Source organism: Mustela nigripes, chromosome 14, assembly GCF_022355385.1.
Source record: "Mustela nigripes isolate SB6536 chromosome 14, MUSNIG.SB6536, whole genome shotgun sequence".
NCBI lineage: Eukaryota > Metazoa > Chordata > Mammalia > Carnivora > Mustelidae > Mustela > Mustela nigripes.
The window spans coordinates 13,344,558-13,367,833 of record NC_081570.1 but is presented as its reverse complement, the minus strand read 5'-3'; the positions used below and the strand labels follow the sequence as shown (position 1 = coordinate 13,367,833).

The following is a 23,276-nucleotide window of genomic DNA, read 5'->3' as shown; positions in this document are numbered from 1 at the left end:
AAGTCTGCTTTGGCTGGGACTCATATATTTTGATGTGTTGTATTTTTATTGCTATTCAGTTAAGAATGTTTTCTAAATTCTGTTGTAATTTTCATCTTTGGCCCATGGGATATTTAGAAGTATGTGGCTTAATTGCCATACCTTTGGGGAATTTCTAATTACTTTTCTGTTACCAATTTAATTTACTGTGGTTAGGGAACATACTGTGTGATTTTAATCCTTTCAAGTTTCTTGAGACACCACATTGCTTCTAAAATGATATTCTGTCTTTTTTGGAATTTTAATGTTTTTTAGGAGGATTGTTTTAGGTAACCTACCCATGTTAGTAGAAGTCTAAAGTGTTTTTTTTTTTTAAGATTTTATTTATTTGAGAGAGAGACAGTGTGACAGAGCTAGCGAGAGAGAGCAGGAGTGGTGGAGAGAGGGAAAAGCAGGCATTCCCCCGCTCCCCCCTGCCCTGCAGAGCAGGGAGCCTGACAACAGGGTTCGATCCCAGGACCCTGCGATCATGACCTGAGTCAAAGGCAGACACTCAACCAACTGAGCCACCCAGGTGCCCCTAATGTGGTTATAATTAAACTTTTATTTTTCAAGGATAAGTTAATTGAGTAATTATTAAATGACTTACTTTAAATAATATAGTAACTAACTTGTTTTTATTTTAAGTCACTAAACAAATGGAACTTGTAATCTTTGGTATAGAGTTTACTTTTTTTGTGAGATTCTAAGAGTTTAAAAAGCTGTAGTCTGGCAGCATCTTGGTCCAGGTCCAGACTCTGCTCATTTTGTTGCCTTTTTCTCTCATACATGTGCATTCACAAGTATGTTCTGCCGATCTGAAGACTTGCATCCATCTCAAAGCTTGCTGTTTTATCCTGCAAGTAGAAACTGAACTGCTAAATTTGAGCTGCCGTTGTCCTATTTTCTTTGCTGTGTCTTGTACATTCTTGAACAATTCTTTTTTTTTTTTTAAGATTTTATTTATTTGACAGACAGAGATCACAAGTAGGCAGAGATGCAGACAGAGAGAGGAGGAAGCAGGCTTCCCTCAGAGCAGAGAGCCCAATGTGGGGCTCGATCCCAGGACCCTGGGGTCATGACCCGAGCCGAAGGCAGAGGATTTAACGCACTGAGCCACCCAGGCGTCCCATTTCTGAGCAATTCTTACTCATTTGGTCCCTACACAGCTTGCTTTATTCTTTGGATGTATGTGTGAACTTTTATGTGTGACTGTATTCTGAAGGACTTTTATTTATTTATTTATTTATGTTTTGAAAAATTTTATTTATTTATTTGACAGATAGAGATCCCAAATAGGCAGAGAGGCAGGCAGAGAGAGAGGGAGAAGCAGGCTCCTGGCTGAGCAGAGAGCCCCATGCAGGGCTCGACCCCAGGACCCCGGGATCATGACCTGAATTGAAGGCAGAGGCTTTAACTCACTGAGCCACCCAGGTGCCCCTGAAGGACTTTTAACAGCTCATTCCTTTGAGTTATTTTTGGAATCATGGTCATTTATCAATCAATACCCCATACTTCGATTGAAATTTTAATATTTTGAAAATAATCTAGTTATCTCCTGGGTATATGTTACACATGAAAATCAGTTTTTTAGGCATATGTACACCTGTGGTTTATTATACACAGTCTGTAAAGTAAAATGAATCAAGAACAGTTTATGAACTGTGAGAGTGAAGGCATTAATTGATGCCGCAAACATGTTCTTCATCTGTGTACGATTGTGTGTTAGTTGGGACTGCCAACCAGATTGTCATCAGGACTGTACTTAATTCCTTTTCATTTCGGTCCTCTCTCGAAGCAGCGTATTCACTAGAGCGCCAGAGGCACACATACAGTAGGGAAGCCCCGCCACGTTAGTGCCCCCCTGAATATATGGGAGAATTCATGGGTCCAGTGTGGAAAGGGTAGAGTTGAGATTGAATTTTCCACTACGAAAAAGGGTCGGCGAGTTGAGAGGGTAAAGCAGTGCCAGACTTTCCGGGAAGCAAGAAAAAAAAAGGACTGGGTCACTGCAACTGGACGACACAGACTTTGTAGATGGAGGGGTCCCAGAAGATAGTGCCGGGAGGCAGGATGGGGTCATGTGTTGGAAAAGGCCACAGAGTGCACTACTGAGAATAGCTAGGGCTGATTGCTTGAGAAATGCTAACTTCCCCTGTAACAGGTTTTCAGGGCCATCCGTTGTAGTTTGGACTAGTTCGTTCCTTTTAACAGAGCGAGATTTCTCCTTCTTCTGTGTTGGTGGTGTTACCAGATAGGCATTTCTGAACACTTTGCTAATGGTAGGATTGTTTCTAAGCAGTAGGCTCTTTGTTTACCTTGGTAGCAGGAGGAAAGAACTGTTTTCAGCCAGTTCGTGATTGTGAACTAGCTCACATCTCATGTATTTTCCTTGGCCTTTTAGACTGCACATGGTCCGTCTGATGCTGTTGGAGAGACTTCTGCAAACCTTGCCCCAGTTACGAAATGTTGGAGGTGTCCGGGCCATCCCGTACATGCAGGTATCCCTCAGTTCACCTGGGTCTGTCCCACTGTGGTCAGACCACCCTTCAGCATGCTCACATCTCTCTTCTAGAGGCTCTATAAGGCTTTGTTTGGTGTTAGGTCATAGAATAATGGAATGCAATTTTGAACTGCAAGTTGTAGCCCTTAACGCTGTAGATGAAAAGGTGGAGGGTCAGAGAATTGAAAGAGATGCCTGCAGTCACCCAGCTAGTTATTGACAGATCCAGGAGCAAATGTCTGCCCCCAAGATTCTTAGTGTGTAATGAGTCTTTATTAACACCATGTTGGAATGTGGTCTGGTAGCTGTTCTCCCACTAGCTGCCTTCCCCTTAAGCGGAAAGTTCTTTAGTTTTGAGCACAGCCCTTCACCCTCTGTTAAGCCACTTTGGTTGGTTATAATGTAGTTTAGTCAATTCGTTTTGCAAACTCTTTGCAAAACATTTTTTGTGATGCCAAGGTTGGCATGTACCAAAATTGACTCTTCTGACTCTGGACACTTAAAGACCTTTGGATACCTTGGGATTTAGAATCTTTTCGTGGATTATATTTATGATTGATTGGATAGTCAGGAAGATTGGGATTTCCTCTGAACCCTGTGTGTTTGGAGTCCTCTTTAGGGTCCTGGCACTCATGTTTTCTCTCTCTGTTGACTTCCAGGTCATCCTGATGCTCACTACAGATCTGGATGGAGAAGATGAGAAAGACAAGGGGGCCCTGGACAACCTGCTGTCCCAGCTAATTGCTGAACTGGGCATGGACAAAAAGGTAAGATTGGAGAGTCCGGACATGTGAGAAACAGGGACTGAGGTCCTTCTCTTAGAGGAACTTCACTTAGTTTCAGGGATAACCACCCACCGAGGGCTCTAGTTCTGTTGATTGAACAAAAATGTTGGCAGTGCCTTCTTCGGCCCAGGCCTCCTGTTGGATCTGGATGTAAATGAGAAACAGACTGAGTGGCTGCCCTCACAGACCTTTTGTAGTTCCCTAAGCTGAAAACAGTAAATTAGTTGTTTGTCTCTTAATACAGTCTCTTAAGGGTATTGGGCTCTAGGTAATCCGAATGTAGTCCTGCCGGCACCTGTTTTGACTCTTAATTCCAGGTGAGGAACAGTTAGTGCTGATAGGCTGAGGGGAACCTTGTTGAGTGGACGCCTCAAGCTTAAAGTAAGTGTGGGCTTCTGGGCTTTGCGTCTGCCTACAGGACGTCTCCAAGAAGAATGAGCGCAGTGCCCTGAATGAAGTCCATCTGGTCGTAATGAGACTCCTGAGTGTCTTCATGTCCCGGACCAAATCCGGATCCAAGTCTTCCATCTGTGAGGTACTATCGCTTTGAGCACGGGGGTGTGGGGGAAGGTAAGAGGATTGTCAGCTAGGACTATGGGCAGAGGTGATAGTTAGAATAGGCTATTGTCGCTGTAGAGGAGAAAGGAGTCTAAGCTGTCACTTCTTTAAGAGCAGAGCCACCACCTTTTCCAGAATCCCTTCCAAGCCCTGATCTTTGCCAGCAATCCCTCCATTGGAGGGGTTACAGGGTTTGGAAGTTCCATTATTGAAAAGGGGGGACTGTTCTGCCAGGCGCAGGGTGGCTAAGAGGATTCCCCTACTGTGTGTTGCTATAAGGTATGGAAATAAAGCAGAGAGAAAGCAGTGTGTGTGTGGTGGAAAGGAGATTAACACAAAGCAGAGAAGGTAGAAATGGAGGCTGGACTGCATCCAATCTTAATGAGCTTATGAGCTGTGGGGTTTGCAGGGATTGGCAAGGCTCTCCTAATGGTTTTATTTACAGTGGCTTTTCTCCCACTTTTTTTATTCATGGGATCACTTACCCCATCTCCTTTAGAAGCTGGTTTGGTGGGGAGAGCCCCTGTCTGGAGGGTGGGGTTGCTAAAAAGTGCTTGGAGTAGAAAGTTTTCTCTCTCCTCGAAATGGGCTTCTTTTCTGGTTGCCCAGGGAAGAAGAGAACCTGCCCCTACCAGGGGAAAGGTATCCAGTCCTTGACCCCTTGGCTTCTAGCATGTGCACGTGGGCGAGTAGAGCCGGGACCTGGGGTTGGTTGGTTCCTAACATGTCATTGTTGGAAAGAGATGGGGAGTGTCTGAGTTAGTTGGGGGACTTCTAACTCAAAAGATGAGCTCCCTCCCCCAGTGGCCCACTCTGAGACGATCACTGGTGGGTTTCCTACCCCTGTCCCCCGCTGTCTTAACAGGCCGTTCTGCCTCCCTCCCTATTTCCCCCAGTCGTCTTCCCTCATCTCCAGTGCCACAGCAGCAGCCCTGCTGAGCTCCGGTGCTGTGGACTACTGCCTGCACGTGCTCAAATCCCTGCTGGAGTACTGGAAGAGCCAGCAGAACGACGACGAGCCCGTGGCCACCAGCCAGCTGCTGAAACCGCACACCACTTCATCCCCGCCCGACATGAGCCCATTCTTCCTCCGCCAGTATGTGAAGGTGAGGCCTTTTCCCGGACGAAGGACTGCTTCTGCCCTCCTCCAGAGCACTCTCCTCCTTCCGCTCTGCGAGGAGGGCTGAAGGAGCCAGGGCAAGGGGCTGCCGGAGGCTTTGATCGTGGTGTCGTTTAGTGAGTAACCACTTTTCCCGCCCTTCTGCTGGGGTTTGGACTCCTGACTGTAAAGCAGAGGAACTGAATGAAATCAGATAGACCTGGCCTTTCATGTTAAGTTCCTTAGAGAAAGGGGAGCAGGATAATGTCACAGGTGTGTATGTGTGTGTGTGTCAGGAACTCCCCCTGCTGTCATCAGAAGCCGTTGAGGGAGCTAGTTTAGAAGATGGGCTTTCTGATCAGGTGAGTTTGGGAACAAGCATTCCTGCTTACCAGCTGGGAAGCTCAGACAATTTATGTGCAGCTTTTGCATGCCTCGGTTTGCACACCTGGAAACCGAGGGCTTGCTGTGTAGGGTCGTTGTGAGCACTGGCTGACCTGACGCAGGAAAGCCCAGCGCTGAGCGCGCCAGGGCCTGTGCACGTCCATCATCAGTGCCTTTTCTGCACATTTGTGTCTGGGCAGTGGTATGAGTGCCCCTTGCGGCACACTCCCAACTGCTTTGACTGCAACATGGATAGAACAGGCGTAAAATGTGAATCGCATCATGTTCTTCTCTTTTCTTAACCCTTTGCTGGTTTTCTAGAACTTTTAGGCCAAAAAGTTCTTTGAGTACCCCAGCTATGAACTTAACTCTCTAGCTGTGTCACTACTGCCCCCGGCATGCAGCCCCCGTCCTGTGCCTTGCCCCAGATGCGGCATACTGCCTTCCTGTTTCCTGTCCTGAGCTGCTCTTCCTCTGCATTGCTTGCTTCCCCTCTGAGTTAATTCCTAGTCTTGCAAGACCCTGCTCACACACTGGGTCCTGGGAAAAACCTCTCCAACGTGCACTTCCTGCTAGCAGGTCAGATCAAGTTGGTCTTGCCCTCGGTCCCCAGAGTGCCCCGTGCACACGTGGCATCTTCCCCTTGTTTGCACCCCTAGTTGCTTGGCAAAGTCCCGATGAGTAACTAGTGGTTGAATTGTGCCCCAAATTCTTGTAGGCTCTTCCTGGGGGACCATGTGGCCTGTGGGATAGCTGCTGCTTCCACCGTCCTCACACCCCTCAGCTTCCCCTCCTCTGTGGGCTATGCATTAAGTGATCCTGGCCGCCTTGGTTGGGTGGTTGGTTTCTTTCTTTTTATAAGATTGATTGATTTCAGAAGGAGTGAGCACATGCGTGCGCACACGCGTGCATGCGGGGGAGTGGAGGGGAGAGAGAGAGGGAGGATCTTCAAGCAGACCCCCTGCTGAACGCAGAGTCTGAGGTGGGCTTTATTCCAGGACCCTCAGATCCTGACCTGACCTGAAATCCAGAGTTGGCCGCTCAACTGACTGAGCCACCCAGTTTATTTAATGTCTCTTGATATCCTAGAAGGTTTTGGTACTAGGGAATAGACTGCATCTTTCACAGGAAGTCAGAAATCCTTCACTGCCACTGTTTTTCCCAGAGTGTAATTTTGGGACTTTTGAGACAAGTGGGGTCTGTGTCCTGGAGCCTGGGGCCTTGCTGGGTTTAAACCAAGCTGTCGGGCAATGATGGCTCCAGCTTTGAAAGATCCCGTTTACGGCTCTGGTGTAAGCTGTGCCTAATGAGCAGTAAGCCCGCCCTTTTCCTGACCGTGGTCGTGGACACCTGTCTGTCACAGGTTCTTACACAGACGTTCTTCCCCCAGGGACATGCTGCTGATGTGTTTGAGGCCTATACGCAGCTTCTGACAGAGATGGTCCTGAGGCTTCCTTACCAAATCAAGAAGATTGCCGACACGAACGCCCGCATCCCACCTCCTGTCTTTGATCATTCATGGTTTTACTTTCTCTCAGAGGTAAGTGAAGCCCAGGCAGTGCGCCAGTCACGGAGAGGACATTGCTGTGACTGCCTTTTTTTCCTTTTATTTAAGATTTTATTTATTTATTTGAGAGCGCATGTGGATACAAGCACCGGGGGTGGGGTGAGGAGGAGAGGGAGAAACGGGCTTCCTGCTGAGCAAGGAGCCCAGTGCGGGGTTCGATCCCAGAACCCCAGGACCCCAGGATTATGTCCTGAGTCAAAGGCAGACACTTAACCAACTCAGGCACCCTGGCTCTGATGGCCTTTATGGCCCCCTCCTGTCCTCACTGTCAGGAAGCGTTTCCCCTAGCCGCGCCACTCACACCATGTCTGTCTTGCGCCGGGTGAGCTGTGTGGTGAAGCGGGGGAAGATGGCTGTCAGAACAAGCCGTGGCTTTAGTTTCTGATTCTGTACGTTTGACTGTTTCTGTGTATGATGGTAAGGGATGAGTTTTTAATAATTTTGGATCCTGGGGCGCCTGGGTGGCTCAGTGGGTTAAGCCGCTGCCTTCGGCTCAGGTCATGATCTCACGTTTCTGGGATCGAGTCCCACATCGGGCTCTCTGCTCAGCAGAGAGCCTGCTTCCTTCTCTCTCTCTCTCTCTGCCTCCCTCTCTGTCTACTTGTGATCTCTCTCTCTCTCTCTGTCAAATAAATAAATAAATCTTAAAAAAAAAAATAATAATAATTTTGGATCCTGTCTGGAAAACAGAAAATGTGCTAGTTGAATTACAAAGAGATTTTAACATAGGGAGTTGGCTGAACGGCCACTAAGGAACCGAAAAGAAAAACAGGGAATGTTGAGGTAATGTTCTAGCTGCAGGCAGCAGCCACCCCAGACCTGTGTCTGAAGAGGATTCGGTATGGTGGACCTGAGGAGGGGGTACTGCTCCCCAGGAAACTCTGAGGGGATGTCACGCGGTTGATTCTGGGAGTATGGAAAAAAGCCGATGATTAGAACCAACTGTAGTTGGTTTGTCCTTGAATACTGGAGAGCTGATGGAGGCTTCCAGAACGAAGGGCTGCTGTCAGGGTAGCAGGCAGACAGGAAGGAGCCAGTGTTTTTTCCTCGGGCCTTCTGGTATCCCTTTTTGTTCCCTCTTGGCAGGACCGGACGCGGAGCCAGCTGGCAGAGAAGCAGTGTAGTTAGTGCACTTTTGGTCTGGCCATAGCAGAGCAGTGTGTAGCCAGGGTGGTGGGGAGAGGTTGGAGGCAGCTGAGGGACGGTAGCTCACAGTTAGCTGCCATCACGTTATCACAGCGAGCTTAAGATTTACTCTGGGAAGACTGACATGTTAGCAAGCCCCCAGTGACCATTCTGGGTTGTATGGATGGAACAACAACCTAACCTTTTCCCCACTTCTTTGACCTGAAAGATTTTGAAGAGGTTTTCCTGACCATTTCATTCTGGGTGGGCTGGAGTCGAGGTCATCTTCCTTGTAGATTCCAAAGGACTTCCAGGAGGGGAGTGGGAATATTGCTCTTTTCCCCTCTTTGACAGTTTTCTTTTTCCTGTCCACTCTGTAAGGAGTACTGAATTCACCAGAGTCTATCTTGGCTATGAGGAAATAGCTTGGTGTGTGTTTCTTAAAAGTTTCTAACAAAAGTTCAAGAAAACCCAGGGCACTGCTGTTGACACAGTTCCTGAGTCACTGACTCTCTGTGTTGCCTTTCCTCTCAAGTACCTGATGATCCAGCAAACTCCATTTGTGCGCCGTCAAGTCCGCAAACTTCTGCTCTTCATCTGTGGGTCAAAGGAGAAGTACCGCCAGCTCCGGGATTTGCACACGCTGGACTCCCACGTGCGTGGGATCAAGAAGCTGCTGGAGGAACAGGGGATATTCCTCCGGGCAAGTGTGGTTACAGCCAGCTCAGGCTCTGCCTTGCAGTATGACACACTCATCAGCCTGGTACGAGTGGCGAGGGGGACGGTGAGGCAGGGAGCCTCATGTGATGTGGCTCAGGGAGGTAGGCAGTCGGCTGGAGGAGTACAGGGCTTGTATATATTCAGAGAACGTCACAGCTGCAGTTGAGCTCAGGGTGGTCCATAATGCTGCATATTAAGTGTAGTGGGCTTCAGGGTCTGTGATTTCCCCCTCACCATTCCCGCTCCCACCTGGTAGTGGTACCTCCATTATGAGGAGGAGTGGTTTGGGCTTCTTACCTGTGTCATTGGCTCATATGGGCAGGACTGACCTGGAATTTGCCAACCTCTGATTTTTGCCCTTGAATACTAAAGAAATGATGGGTCTGAAGGTAAATTGTTCAGACTTTGAGGAAGCAAACAGTATATTGCATGGTCGCTCTAGGTGAGAATATCTTTAGTATTCTCCTAAACTAGTGTCCTTACTATTGTGCTTTGACAAGAAAAAAGTAAACTGGGAGGGGAGGAAGGAAAGGAAAGGAAAAAGTAAACTGGATTGTAGTTTCCCGTCGTGGTCTATCTTTACTGCTGCTTTACTGAGTGGTGTGATGGGCCCCTGCAAACAAAGGGCATTTGTGTGGTAGGAGCTGAATGGAGGAGGCTCAGTAAAAGCGACAGTGTGTGGGCCTTGGTCCCAGGTTCCCCAGGGCACTGGATCAGCAGCCTCGCACAGACCCCTCAAGGCAGCAGGTGTGGTAGGTGCAGGCTGCTTGGAGGCCCTACTCAGTTGGGGAGGTCGGTTTCCATTTCAGATGGAGCACCTGAAGGCTTGTGCCGAGATTGCTGCCCAGCGAACCATCAACTGGCAGAAATTCTGCATCAAAGACGACTGTAAGCAGTGCACGACTTTTGGTGGCTGTTGTTCATTCATTCATCTCTTTGAGTACTGTTTGTTGAGGACTGCCCTGTGCCAAGCACTGAACTGGAGACCAGAGATGAGGCTATGAGCGAGACACTAAGACCCTAAGACCTCTCGAGTTCTTAAGATAGAACTCTTGTTCAGCTGAGAAGACAAGTCAGAACTTCAGAGTGATAAGGGTCATAGATAAAATGTGGGGTGCTGTGGGGGTACAGTAGGAGTCACTGACCTCCAGATTGTGGAGTGAAAGCTAAAGAGGAACCTGTGGAATCTAGAGAATCCTCTTAGTTGAAGAAGTGGAGGCTGGGAGTCGATCCTTAGGTAGCTGTTAGGACGTTTACCAGCTCATTTCTACAGAGGGTGGGAGTTCTGGGCAACATCTGGCAGAGAGGACTCGGAGTACAAGCTGGTGGGGAGGGGAGCAGTCTTGGCCGCGGGCAGACACAGCTCCTGCGACTTGTCTGTCCAGTGCATTTGTGTCTGAGCTGAGCCCCCATCTCCTCTGCCTGCAGCCGTCCTGTACTTCCTCCTCCAAGTCAGCTTCCTGGTGGACGAGGGAGTGTCCCCGGTGCTGCTGCAGCTGCTTTCCTGTGCCCTATGTGGCAGCAAAGTCCTTGCCGCCCTGGCGGCCTCAGCCGGCTCTTCAAGTGCCTCCTCCTCTGCAGCGCCTGTGGCTGCCAGCTCCGGACAGGCCACGACACAGTCCAAGTCCTCCACAAAGAAGAGCAAGAAAGAAGAAAAGGAAAAGGAGAAAGAGGGTAAGCATCACTCTCTTGTCTTGGTGACCTGGGCGAGGTGTTCTGATTTCTCTTGGATCACATGGCTTATGCTCCTCTTTAGAAAGGGCTTTTTTTTTTTTTTTTTTTTTTAAAGTTTTTTGGCAGACAGATCACAAGTAGGCGGAGAGGCAGGCAGAGAGAGAGGGGGAAGCAGGCTCCCTGCAGAGCAGAGAGCCCGATGTGGGGCTCCACCCCAGGACCCCGAGATCATGACCTGAGCTAAAGGCAGAGGCTTAACCCACTGAGCCACCCAGGCGCACCAGAAAGGGCTTTTATTCCGATTTACTAGGACCTATAATTCTCATGCTATCCAGTGTCTAGTTTTTGTGTCCTTGTCAGTTACACCTTGAACATGTGGCTTCCCATCCCAAGGAATGGTTAAAGTGTACTAAATGGTTTTAGTAAGCCAAGTTTGTTTTCCTGTGAAATAATAAATGACACTGGCTGCGTGGAGAGGTTGTCAGAGTCAAATGATGCTTGCAGACATGCCTTGTGAACTCTTAAATGCTCTATATATGAAGTTGTTTTAGCTGATTCCTTATTATCAGAAAGACAAAAGCCTCTTCTGCTTCACTGCTTTTCATGGTCCTTGGAGGCCTAGGACGGGTGATCCGGGTGATGAGCAGTGGAGGTGGCTTACCTTTTCCCAGTAAATTATTCAGCTAGCTGTTTTGGGTAGCAAACCTCTGAAAGGAAATGCCTCCTCCAGGTTAGCTGTGCGTGTGCTCGGTGTCCCTTCAGGGTGGCTGTGCATGTACTCAGTGTCAGGCCTGTGTTGGCACTTTTCCCTGTGATTTTTGGTAGCATTATTGTCGCATGTCTCATATGGGGCTGGCTTTGGTTTTCCAATACACCAGTAAAAGTTATATTCAAATTAGAACCATTTCGTTGAGTAAGCTTAAACTTTCAACTCTTAGATTCCCTCCCTCTCCATCTGGTAGCACTGGCTTTAAGACCCTAGAGCCTGCTTCCTGCTCTCCAGTCCTCAGGTCTTCCATGATCTTGCAGGTGAGAGCTCGGGCAGCCAGGAGGACCAGCTGTGCACAGCTCTGGTGAACCAGCTGAACAAATTTGCAGATAAGGAGACCTTGGTTCAGTTCCTGCGTTGCTTCCTGTTAGAGTCCAATTCTTCCTCGGTGCGCTGGCAGGCCCACTGTCTGACCCTGCACATCTACAGGTAAGGTCCTGGGCTAAGTTTTGATGGTCTGCATGGGTCCAGGAGATGAGCGGTTAATGTAGTTCTGTCTTGCGTTGTGTTACACACTCATGGTCATGGTGCCCGTATTTACATCAGCCTGGATCCCCTTGACTTACAGATGTCTTCATCTGGTTATCTGCTTTTAGCCACTAAACTGACATCATAAGCAAGACATGATCACTTATTCCGTGAGAGGACTGTTTAGAAGTTTGTAAAGTGACCAGGCTTGACTCTTTAGGCCACCTTCTAGAGACAGGAAAGGAACTGAGCTACACCTGTTAGGATCTGCTGTGGAAAGAGTGCAAAATGACTCAAACTTAAACCCTTGCTGTGGGGACATAGACATATCTACAGAAGCAATACCTGGGCCTTGTTGATAAATAAAAGGAACCTCAGGGTTTTCTGCTTGGTAACATGAACTGTCCTTTATCTACAGAAACTCTAGCAAATCTCAACAGGAACTCCTGCTAGATCTGATGTGGTCCATATGGCCAGAACTCCCAGCCTATGGTCGTAAGGCTGCCCAGTTTGTGGACCTGCTAGGCTATTTCTCCTTGAAAACCCCACAAACAGAGAAGAAGGTAATAGCTGATATGTGGTTAGAGGGGCTCACTTTGCGTATTTGACCTTTTTCTCGCTTGAGTTAAGGACATTGTGATTAACCTGCATAGGGGGTACCCATGTGAAATCTCTTGAGATGAATCTTAAGCACAGCCACCATCTGCCTCACACAGATGACACATGCAACTAAGTACAGGCTGAATTTGCCTTAGCCAGCAAGAGATCAGGTGGGGAGGATAATACAACCCATTACAATTGCTTTTGGAAAGAAGGTGTCACCCTGGTTTTCCTGGCAGCCCTGACGACATCCCTAAAAATGTCTCTGCAACGGGATAACCATTTCATTACTTCTGCATGGGAATAAAAATGACTTTCATCCACAGGGTCTGAAAAGGTGGCTGTTGCAAAGATTGTGGAAACTTGTAGGAGTTAGGCCCAGCTTTGTATGACCCTGGTGGGGTCTTCTTGGGCAGTATCAGCGAGACAGTAGAAGACCAAAGTCTTTTCCAGTAAGACTTTTCCTTGGGCTTTAATGCGGTCTTGATTGATTTCTGTTTCAGTTGAAGGAATATTCACAGAAGGCTGTGGAGATTCTGCGGACCCAGAACCATATTCTTACCAACCATCCCAACTCCAACATTTACAAGTGAGCTTGTTCTGCTTTGTCCCTATTTGAAGCTCCATTAACAGTCCCATTTGCTCTCTCCACATCAGTTTCCTCTTACCCAAGAATTGATATATCTCTCTCTGCTTGGTCTTTGAATCACCCCCCTCATAGCTGGGGCGTTGCACACACAGGGTACTCAAAATATAACTGCTGATCTAGGTTTTGGTATGCAGTCATTTGAGAATGCCTCTGATTTTCAAGTGTCTAAGTCTAAGTTAGGTAAGATAGGCTTAAAGAAAATGGCTATATTAAAAAAAAACTTATTTCTCTGGTTTAATGGTGACTCTTTTTTTTTCCTCTAAAATTCATTGAGGCATCATTTATGTACCACAGAATTCACCTATTTTAAGTGTACAATTCAAAGATTTTTAGTAAATGTAATTATAAAATTTCTTGGAGTCAGATTTTAATATTGCTTTTTAGGATTCCTCTGGCCTTAGAACAGCTCAGAAATAGGAAACATCAAGGGTTGATTGGTTGAAATTCTCTTCCTGTGACTTCAAGGCCCTATTGGGATTTCTTACTTTCTCCTGTGTTCTTACTAGGGTGGGGCTCACTTTAGGGAATGTTGAATTGTGGCTCATTTGCGGCTTCTTTGTGAAGCTCAGTGCTTTCTAAGATGAAGATTTCCTTATGCTGAGACTGGTTTCTTCTTTAGCACCTTGTCTGGCTTAGTGGAATTTGATGGCTATTACCTGGAGAGCGATCCCTGCCTGGTGTGTAATAATCCAGAGGTGCCGTTTTGTGTAAGTGCCGTCTTTCACCTGGGTGATCGTGAGGCTTGGAGGGCCCGTGGGTTTCTTGTTTGCAGAGGTTGAGTGTAGCCGCATAGGTATTCAGTCACCAGTGGTATGAATGTTTACCTGCCACACTTACCACCTTGAATAGAAACTTCATCTGTGGATGAAGAGTGGGCTGCAGTGATCAGTTTTAAAGGAGGCAGGATGAACCCGTGGCCTTGAACTGATACAGTGTTTTGTGTGTTACTCCCATGTCTAGTATATCAAGCTGTCTTCCGTTAAAGTGGACACACGGTACACCACCACCCAGCAGGTTGTGAAGCTCATCGGCAGCCACACCATCAGCAAAGTGACAGTGAAGATTGGAGATCTGAAACGGACAAAGATGGTGCGGACCATCAACCTCTATTACAACAACCGAACCGTGCAGGCCATCGTCGAGCTGAAAAACAAGTACGGCTCTTCAGACTTGGGGAGGGGCAGCTTGTCAGGCTTAACACCAGTTGTTGGCTTTGATGGTTGTACTTGGGTGAAGCAGCATGTCCCTAGAGAGAGGACTGGTATGTCTTCTTACCCACTGGAGTCCTGACAAGGGACAGAAGTGAGCTTGTGGAAACTTGTAGGAGTTAGGCCCAGCTTTGTATGACCCTGGTGGGGTCTTCTTGGGCAGTATCAGCGAGACAGTAGAAGACCAAAGTCTTTTCCAGTAAGACTTTTCCTTGGGCTTTAATGTGGTCTTGATTGATTTCTGTTTCAGTTGAAGGAATATTCACAGAAGGCTGTTCCTAAGGGTGTTCACAGAACACAGTTCCTAAGGGTGTTGACAAAGGTTCTTTTAAAATCCTGTCCAGTGGAGCCTATGGGGTCTAAGGAAGCAATTCAGCAGCCTGTCTCAGGAGTGCTGAGTGGGGACTTCAAGCTTTTCCTTACCCATGTTAATTAGGGCAGTTCTAGTTTTATATAACACCTTGTTGGGAGTAGTTGTCATTTCTTGGGTTAAGATGTTGTTTGCTCCCAGTGTAGGCAGTACCAGGAAGCTTCTCTGGCACACAGTCCTTCCATTTCTGCGTGGCACGTTTCCTCTGTATCTGCCAGTGTTGGATCTTTCTAGCTCATGTATCCCAGTGCCTGAATGGGGGCACACTGTATGTGGGCCAGCGAAGGTGCCAGCATGGGGTAGAGTGTTGACTTCTGGAGACAGTGCTCTTGTTGAAATCTCAGGTGTTGCTGTCAGCTAGAGGATGTGGGGAGGTGCTGCTTGAATAGTAAGGTGCTGTTCTGCACGGAATGGAAGTATTGGTATTATTCCGAGAGGCAGAATGTAGCTAGAGTTCACCACATCAGCAAACGGAATTCTTCCTGCTGGAGCGTTTTTCATTTGCAGAGCAGTTCACATTGGTGATCTGCAGGTAGAAGCTGCCCATTGGGATAACCCATTCCCTTTTGGAGGAGAAGGAAGATTTAATTTTCTGTTGTGTAGAGTCAGCCCAGCTGGTAAAACTGACTCTGCACCCCTCATGTCTCGTGACATGGGAGAAACTGTGCAGCCTTGGCTTCTTTAACTGTAAAGTGGAGATCAGCCCACTCAGGGTATTTTTTTAAGGATTAGATTGAGTTTGGTGTATGTAAAGTGCTGAGAACAGACCTACACACAGTAAGTGGCCAATAAATGTTGTTTGTAATTACTATAATTATTCTAAGTGATTACATGCCTTTTCTTTTTCTGCCTCTACGTGGCACATGGTACAAGGCACCTCTTAGGATTATAAGTGTCTGGGTGGCATACTTTCAGAGCAATGTCTTCCCTTGATATAGATTTTCTTGTTTTTCTAGAATTTGAAAAATTATCTTGGATAGCATTTTATTTTATTATTTATTATTATTTTTTTAAGATTTCATTTATTTATTTGACAGAGAGAGATCACAAGTAGACAGAGAGGCAGGCAGAGAGAGAGAGGAGGAAGCAGGCTTCCCGCCGAGCAGAGAGCCCGATGCGGGACTTGATCCCAGGACCCTGAGATCAGGACCTGAGCTGAAGGCAGCGGCTTAACCCACTGAACCACCCAGGCGCCCTCTTGTATAGCATTTTAAAGCATTTGTGTTATATCCTTTTTTATAGAGAATATTTTAAAAATCAGGTTGTTATTACTTGCCAGATCTCCTTTTCTTAAAGGAATCATTTCATTGCCTTAGGAGAACGCATGAGGACAGTCTTGCTCTTTGTCTCCTCAGACTGCCCTCGCGGGGGGACGTGCATGGCTCTCAGGCCCTTGCCCCTCTAGCTGCCACTGTTTCTTCTAGGCCGGCCCGCTGGCATAAGGCCAAGAAGGTTCAACTGACCCCTGGGCAGACAGAGGTGAAGATCGACCTGCCCCTGCCCATTGTGGCTTCCAACCTGATGATTGAGTTTGCGGACTTCTATGAGAACTACCAGGCCTCCACAGAGACCTTACAGTGCCCACGCTGCAGTGCCTCCGTCCCTGCCAACCCGGGGGTCTGTGGCAACTGCGGAGAGAATGTTTACCAGTGTCACAAGTGCAGGTGAGGGAGGGAGTGGCGCCCCGGCCAGGGCCGTGTACGTTCCTTGTATCTCCTGCAAGAGTCTCAGTGTGGGCAGTTTCAGTGTCTGCTGCCTTCATCATAATTAGAGGGTTATGGGTCTGTGGAGTCCAAGCCTGGAAGGCGGGGGCGAGAAGAATGGTGCACACGTCCATCCCATGGTGGTCCAGGAGTGGGGGGTGTCCCTCGGACTAGATCCAGGTCTTCTTTTCTTGTTACCTGGTTGTATGAGTCACCCTTGCCCCTTGTCGTCCCGATACAGTTCCAGAGAATGTGTGTGGCACTCATAGTCCCCCTCCCCCACCCCAGCCTCTGCTGTCCTCTGACGCAAACACTTCGGTTTTTCAGGTCTATCAACTATGATGAAAAGGATCCCTTCCTCTGTAATGCCTGTGGATTCTGTAAATACGCTCGCTTCGACTTTATGCTCTATGCGAAGCCTTGCTGCGCAGTGGATCCCATTGAGAATGAAGAAGACAGGAAGAAGGTGAGGCTGGGTCCGATCTAGACTCAGGGCAGTGTCTTTAATGGGAGCTTTGGGCAGCAGGGCTGGTGGAGGGTAGTATGCTTTTCTTCTCTCCTGAGTCTTCCTCAGCTCAGCTCTCTCTCCAGGGCCCAGCTTTTGGGGGTGAGCAAATAATGGCAGAGAGTGTATTGGAACACGTGCTTTGTGTAGCACTTCGGAGAAGTGTTGGTTGGGAATGAATTAGGATGTCTGCAGGGGCAAATGACTTTAGCTTTGGAAATGCAGGAGTCAGATGAGTGCCTTGCATTGGTTCCGCAGATGTCTTCGTGTTACAGCTGTTGGCCTTTCCTCGGTGTCTGCTTATCCGGGGGCTGATTCTCAGTTTGCGTGGTGTGGTGGGACTGAGGATTAGGTGGCAGTCAAAAGTGGGGAGCTTTTTGGGGCATCTGGCTGGCTCAGTGGGTTAAAGCCTCTGCCTTTGGCTTAGGTCATGATCCCGGGTCCTGGGATCGAGCCCCATGCCGGGCTCTCTCCTCAGTGGGGAGCCTGCTTCCTCCTCTCTCTCTCTACCTGCCTCTCTGCCTACTCTGTCTGTCAAATAAATAAAATCTTAAAAGAAAAAAAAAGTGGGGAGCTTTTGGGATTGTTGCTAGAAGCAGCACATGGGAAGCAGGACAGCATTTAGCTATGGAGTCAGAAGGACAAAAGTTCCAGTTCCGGTTGTGCTTTTTTGGTGTATGACCGAGTGTCAGTGATTTCTCTAAGTATTGCATGCTTATGTTGTATGCTGTTATACAATATGTTATACAGTTATATACGTTATATACGTTATACAGTTGTTACAAATAACATCAAACACCATGGATTATTGTGAGGAATAGAAATAATGGATGTGTGAAATACAGCGCCTGACCTGTGGGAAGTATTTCAGGAAATGGTTAGCAATTGGGATCACTCAAGGAGAAGCCTTCACATGTGCCGCTGTCTTTTCCTGCCAGGCGGTTTCCAACATCAATACGCTTCTGGACAAAGCTGACCGAGTGTATCACCAGCTGATGGGACACCGGCCACAGCTGGAGAACCTGCTCTGCAAAGTAAACGAGGCAGCCCCCGAAAAACCACAGGTAACCCCAAGCTAGAGGGGCAGGTGGAAAGGACTCTGGGTCAGAAGCAGGGGACTCACAGCATGCTCCTTGGATTGCAGGACGACTCGGGGACAGCTGGGGGCATCAGCTCCACTTCAGCCAGCGTAAATCGGTATATCCTGCAGCTGGCTCAGGAGTACTGTGGAGATTGCAAGAACTCTTTCGATGAGCTCTCCAAAATCATCCAGGTAGAGAAATGGGAGCCACTCTAGAGTGTTTTGTCAAGCATTCCCCATGCTGTTTGCAGAGCCGTCCTCTTGCCCCGCTCCAGCAGCTGAGTCTCGGGTTTCCCTTGTCCGACTGGCTGGAAAGGCAGGGTCTGGGTGGCTGCACCATATAACTTCTCTCCCACTGTAGGTTGGTGCTTGCAGAGACTTGAGGGTAACAGATTATTACACATGTGGTTTCTTTGACCCGTTCACAACCCATCTTTTAGTAGAGGGCTTACTAGTTTTAAAAAAACAGGGTGTTAGGGTTCTGTTCCCTCTTTTTCTGATAAGCCATGTTTGTAGGCTGGAAGGGGACGGCACACCGAAGCCAGTCAATGAGGGTGGGCCGGGCAGCCAGTGGAGTTTTACCGACCTAATCTCCCTGGGACAGGAAGCTGGCCGCAGACAAGCCGGGTCCTTGCCCCCAAGAATTGCCTTTGGTGCATGGGCTTGCATCTCTGATCTTTGTGTTTGCTATGAGAGAGCATTGCGTGGGAGTTAAGGACATGTGCCTGTGATCAGGGGCTGACTTCTGCCTCTGCCATTTGCCTTAGGCAAACCAGTCCTCTTAAGCCTCAGCTTCCTGCTCTGTAAAATGATGATGAAGTATCCAATTGGTGGGGTCATCAGAAAAGTTAAATAACGCATATAAAGTGGTTTTTCAGACCAAAGCTGACTTTCAGTTCACTTTCTCTTCTAACTTCTTTTAATTGCTGATTTGTTTTTCTTTTATCCTTTTTTTTTTTTTTAATCGTTAGAAAGTCTTTGCTTCACGCAAAGAGTTGTTGGAATATGACCTGCAGCAGAGGGAAGCAGCCACCAAGTCGTCCCGAACCTCTGTGCAGCCCACCTTCACTGCCAGCCAGTACCGCGCCTTATCTGTCCTGGGCTGTGGCCACACATCCTCCACCAAATGCTATGGCTGCGCCTCAGCTGTCACAGAACATTGTATCACGCTGCTCCGAGCCCTGGCCACCAATCCGGCCCTGAGGCACATCCTCGTCTCCCAGGGCCTCATCCGGGAGCTTTTTGATTACAATCTTCGCCGAGGCTCTGCAGCCATGCGGGAGGAGGTCCGCCAGCTCATGTGCCTGCTAACTCGGTCAGAGCCTGCCTAAGGATTGTGGGCCCAGTAACCCCTGCTAGCTCGGGGGTGGGTGGTTGCAGCGACCCTAGGAGCTTAGGGGGTTTGTCATGAGGGAGGGAGAGGGAGAGATGCCCAAGGTCTGGGTGAGTGAACTCCGTGAGCATTTGGGACCAGGTTTCCTTGTAAATAGAATATTTGGTTTGTACTTTGTTGGTTCCAGTGAGGTTCCCTGAACAGTCTCTGGGCTCTGGTGAGAGAGGAGACGGGAGTGATCAGGCACTTGGACTCCAGATTCACATGGAAGAGGCGGAGCCTAGAGATGAAGCTTAGATTCAGTGTCTGATCCTCTGTGCCCTGGACAGCTTAGCTAACTTCTCTGAGCTGAGATTTTCCTTGACTGAAAAATACTGATGGTCGTAAATGCCTTAAAGGCTTGTGGTGAGGGTGGAATGGAGTAAGTCCTGTGGGCAGTGGCTCGTATTGTTGAGTACTTATCATGTGCCAGTGCAGTCACCAGAGCTGGATTTACAGAGTGTGTGGCGTAAGTTCTGGAACACATTAGGTGATGGGTAACCATTTCTTGCTGTCTTAGTCACTCACACAGCGGGGCTTTTTTGAGCATCTGCTGAATGCCAGGCGCTTTTCTGGACTCGGAGTGCGCAGTAGTAAATGGAGTGGAGTCCCTGCTTCCTGGAGCCTGCAGTCCAGCTGGGGAGAACTGCAGAAGCATACATGCACAGTCTGGTGTCTGTCAGGAGATTGGCTTGTGAAGAGAGGCTCAGCTGGGGTGGTGCCCCTGACCACAGCAGGGATTGCTTCTGGGAGAAGAGGATCAGGGAAGACCTCTGAGGGGTGATGCTTGAGGAGGCGTGCGTGCAATTGGGGACAAGCCAGGCAGATGTCTCAGCTGTGGCTATGCACATAGGGCACATCATGTGCAAAAGCAAGAGGCAGGGCTCTGCCAGGGAAGGAGCAGGAGCTGCCAGAGGCCCATGTAGGTGGAGTGAAGGCCCCGCACGGGAAATAGGCAGGAGAACCAGGAGTCGCTGGGGGACAGGTCCTGGGCGATCTAGGCCATTGTAAGGACTTGGGATTTTACTCAAAATGGGGTAGGAAGGAAGTGAGTGATCTGGTACAGTTGACATTGTCAGGACTAATATAGATGTTGTTATAGTGGGGTGTTGGTGGGAAGTGTGGGTACCTTGTGGGAGATAAATTGGAGGCAGATGGAGAAGATGAGGAAAGTGTCGTGACCCATCCTGGTGAGACACCGTCAGATGCGGAGGCTGGAGGATTCGGTGTACCAGGCAGCACCTGGGGGCTCTGCAGCCTGGGCTGTGCACAGGGAGGAGCTCTCCTGGCTGCTGGTGCTGCTCTCCCCTCAGTGACAGCTGTGGGAAAGGCGGCTGTGATGGGCACTCTGTTACAGACCCATGTCTTGTGGGGCCAGTCTTGTGGTCAGGTCCCTGGGGAGGCCAGGTAACCCTGGGCATTAAATGCCTTTTCTCTGTGCTCCTTCAGGTGGGAAGGTGGGACAGTGGTAGATAACAGGACTCCTATTTCTTTGCTTCTCCAGAGACAATCCAGAAGCCACCCAGCAAATGAATGACTTGATTATTGGCAAAGTCTCCACTGCCTTGAAGGGCCACTGGGCCAATCCTGATCTGGTGAGCAGGACAACGGCTCTTTGACTCTTTCCTCTTTCTCTTTCTGCATTCCCTTGATTTCTTTCCAGGAGTCTCCCTGGGGTGTTTGGGGAGGGAAGGAGCAGCAGTCTGCAGAGTTCTCACCTTAGCATGACTGTCCCAGGTCAGAGCCAGCCCCAGAGGGAGAGGAGGAATGGGTGGTTGGCCAGATGGAGGACAGGGGTCTCCACTTCTCCTTTCTCTTTTTCTTCATAAGATTTTTTTTTTTTTTTAAAGATCTGTATATTTGAGAGATACAGGGAGAGAGAGATCACAAGCAGGGGAGGGTAGGTAGAAGGAGAAGCAGACTCCCCAGTAAGGTGGGAGTCTGATGTGAGACTTGATCCCAAGACCCTGGGAATCATGACCTGAGCCGAAGGCAGACACTTAACTGACTGAGCCACCCAGACACCCAATTCCTTTCTCCTTCTGACGGTGCCACCAAGTACCAGACATCTTCAATCCGAGTCCCCTGAGCAGAGCTTGGACATAAGCCCCAGTCCTGATTCTCACCTGCAGACCTTCCTCTTCTCATGTCTCCTTCCCTTGGCCTTCTAGGCAAGCAGCCTTCAATATGAAATGCTGTTGCTGACAGATTCCATCTCGAAGGAGGACAGCTGCTGGGAACTCCGCTTACGCTGTGGTGAGCTTGGGCCACCTCTGGTTAGGGGCTTTTCAGAGAGGGATGGGGGCTTTGGGTACAGTCTTAGCTACAGAGGAGGCGGGGTGGGACAGCTGCCACGCACAGCCTTGCTGGAGCCAGGTGCAGGGTGCTCTGTGACCGCAACTTGGCCTGTCCTTCCCATTCCTAGCTCTCAGCCTTTTCCTCATGGCCGTGAACATAAAGACTCCTGTGGTTGTGGAGAACATTACCCTCATGTGCCTGCGGATATTGCAGAAGCTGATTAAACCACCTGCTCCAACCAGCAAGAAGAACAAGGTATTGGGCAGGGGATCACAGAGGGCAGGGCAGGACGGTAGCCCCCTCCGGCCCTGGCCAGCATCGTGTCCTGCCTCGTAAAGGTCTGCCTTACTCTGCACTCAGCCTGCCCGTGGCAGGGCACCAGTGCTTCCTTTACCATAGTTCAGCAGACAGGAGTTGGGATTTTCTAGAAGGAAGATTTTTCTTTTTAAGATTTTATTTATTTATTTGGCAGGCAGAGATCACAAGTAGGCAGAGGCAGGCAGAGAGAGAGAAGGGGAAGCAGACTTCCCACTGAGCAGAGAGCCCGATGTGGGGCTCGATCCCAGGACCCTGAGATCATGACCTGAGCTGAAGGCGCAGAGGCTTAACCCACTGAGCCACCCAGGCGCCCCTAGAAGGAAGATTTCTCGGAGGAAAGTCAGGAGTAAGATAAACGTGAAAATACAAGAGCCTGGAACAGGGTGGTTTTCTGGAGGACTATCTTTCCAGTTATGTTGAAGGATTCCTAGCTTCCAGAAAGCGCGGTGTCCTTTTCTGTCCCCGTGTGTTTGCCTGTGCGGCATTGCGCAGTGGTGAAGGTCCTAGGCTCTGAAGTGGACGTCTTGATTTCACGTCTCAGCTCTTCCCGTTTAATCGCCTGTGACTTTGGGCAAGTTCTTAACTCAGGCTCCTCAGTCTGCCCAGGTCTAAAATGAGGACACAACACATTAAAGTGTTGTAGAGAATCAGTTATTTGATGCAGGTCCGTGCACTGAACGCTGGCTCACCTTAGTCCTCAATGAATGCTGGCTGTGGCTGTGTGCAGTCTGCTCTGTGTAGGACCTGCCCTCTCTGTGAGCTGCTTGGCTCTCTAGAAGATCCAGTTCTCTCCTTGGCTGGTGTGAGCTCGTTGAATCCAGGAATGTCCGTTTAGGAGTATTTCTTATGTCCAGGGCAGACTGTAATCCCTAGCAGATGATAGCTACTCAGTGAATCAGTAAGTGAATGAGAAAAGCCCAGTTTTTATTTTAAAATAACCATAACTGAGCCCCAGATTGACCTCCTTGCACCAGTTTGTGGAAAACTCTGGCCATAATTCTTCCTCTCAGCCATGCCTGAGGCTCTCTGTCCCTTACCCCTCTGTGGTCCTTGGGCCTTTTGACTCCTCCATTTCCTGATGGAATCCTTTGATAGAAACAGAGTCCTCATCATCTCAGGGAAGCTGCTTTCTGAGTGGTAAACACTAGGGAGGAAGCTGCATCCTGAAGAGTTGACTACGTTTTCCTTGGCTCCCGTCTTCCTAGGAAAAGGCAGGTTTGAGGGTTCCCACCTTCCTTCTCTTTGATGAGGTTTATTTCCCTTCAGAGCTCGTTCTCAGCAGATAAAATCAGTCCTTGATTAAAGAGGAACCCCATCCGCACATCGCTTACTCCCTTTTTCCTGAATGAGGCACAGATTTTCAGAGTTGTTTACCTTCTAAGCACTGGAGCCCAGAGTTGATGTTCGTGCTGTGCTTAGTTTTAGCCTAGGGAAAGCATCAGTTCTCAAAATGTGTGCTCCCAGGTGCCTGGGTATTCCCCAGACTATCTAGGAATCTCTGA

At 48.7% G+C, this 23,276-nt stretch overlaps 1 protein-coding gene across 7 annotated transcripts in view; it reads left to right on the top strand.

Annotated features, from left to right (window-relative positions):
• The window catches only part of UBR4 (ubiquitin protein ligase E3 component n-recognin 4), a 134,488-nt gene that overhangs the window by 77,420 nt on the left and 33,792 nt on the right, over window positions 1-23,276 (top strand). For all 7 annotated transcript variants that reach the window (XM_059376425.1, XM_059376421.1, XM_059376423.1 and 4 more), the window contains 21 exons: window positions 2,423-2,519; window positions 3,181-3,288; window positions 3,725-3,841; window positions 4,761-4,970; window positions 6,738-6,887; window positions 8,575-8,802; window positions 9,569-9,647; window positions 10,188-10,433; window positions 11,463-11,631; window positions 12,089-12,233; window positions 12,774-12,859; window positions 13,539-13,626; window positions 13,880-14,073; window positions 15,922-16,161; window positions 16,528-16,666; window positions 17,644-17,769; window positions 17,850-17,978; window positions 18,758-19,101; window positions 20,663-20,753; window positions 21,330-21,414; window positions 21,584-21,711. In XM_059376425.1, coding sequence (XP_059232408.1) covers window positions 2,423-2,519; window positions 3,181-3,288; window positions 3,725-3,841; window positions 4,761-4,970; window positions 6,738-6,887; window positions 8,575-8,802; window positions 9,569-9,647; window positions 10,188-10,433; window positions 11,463-11,631; window positions 12,089-12,233; window positions 12,774-12,859; window positions 13,539-13,626; window positions 13,880-14,073; window positions 15,922-16,161; window positions 16,528-16,666; window positions 17,644-17,769; window positions 17,850-17,978; window positions 18,758-19,101; window positions 20,663-20,753; window positions 21,330-21,414; window positions 21,584-21,711 — 3,199 coding nt within the window. The remainder of the gene's footprint in view (window positions 1-2,422; window positions 2,520-3,180; window positions 3,289-3,724; window positions 3,842-4,760; window positions 4,971-6,737; window positions 6,888-8,574; window positions 8,803-9,568; window positions 9,648-10,187; window positions 10,434-11,462; window positions 11,632-12,088; window positions 12,234-12,773; window positions 12,860-13,538; window positions 13,627-13,879; window positions 14,074-15,921; window positions 16,162-16,527; window positions 16,667-17,643; window positions 17,770-17,849; window positions 17,979-18,757; window positions 19,102-20,662; window positions 20,754-21,329; window positions 21,415-21,583; window positions 21,712-23,276) is intronic.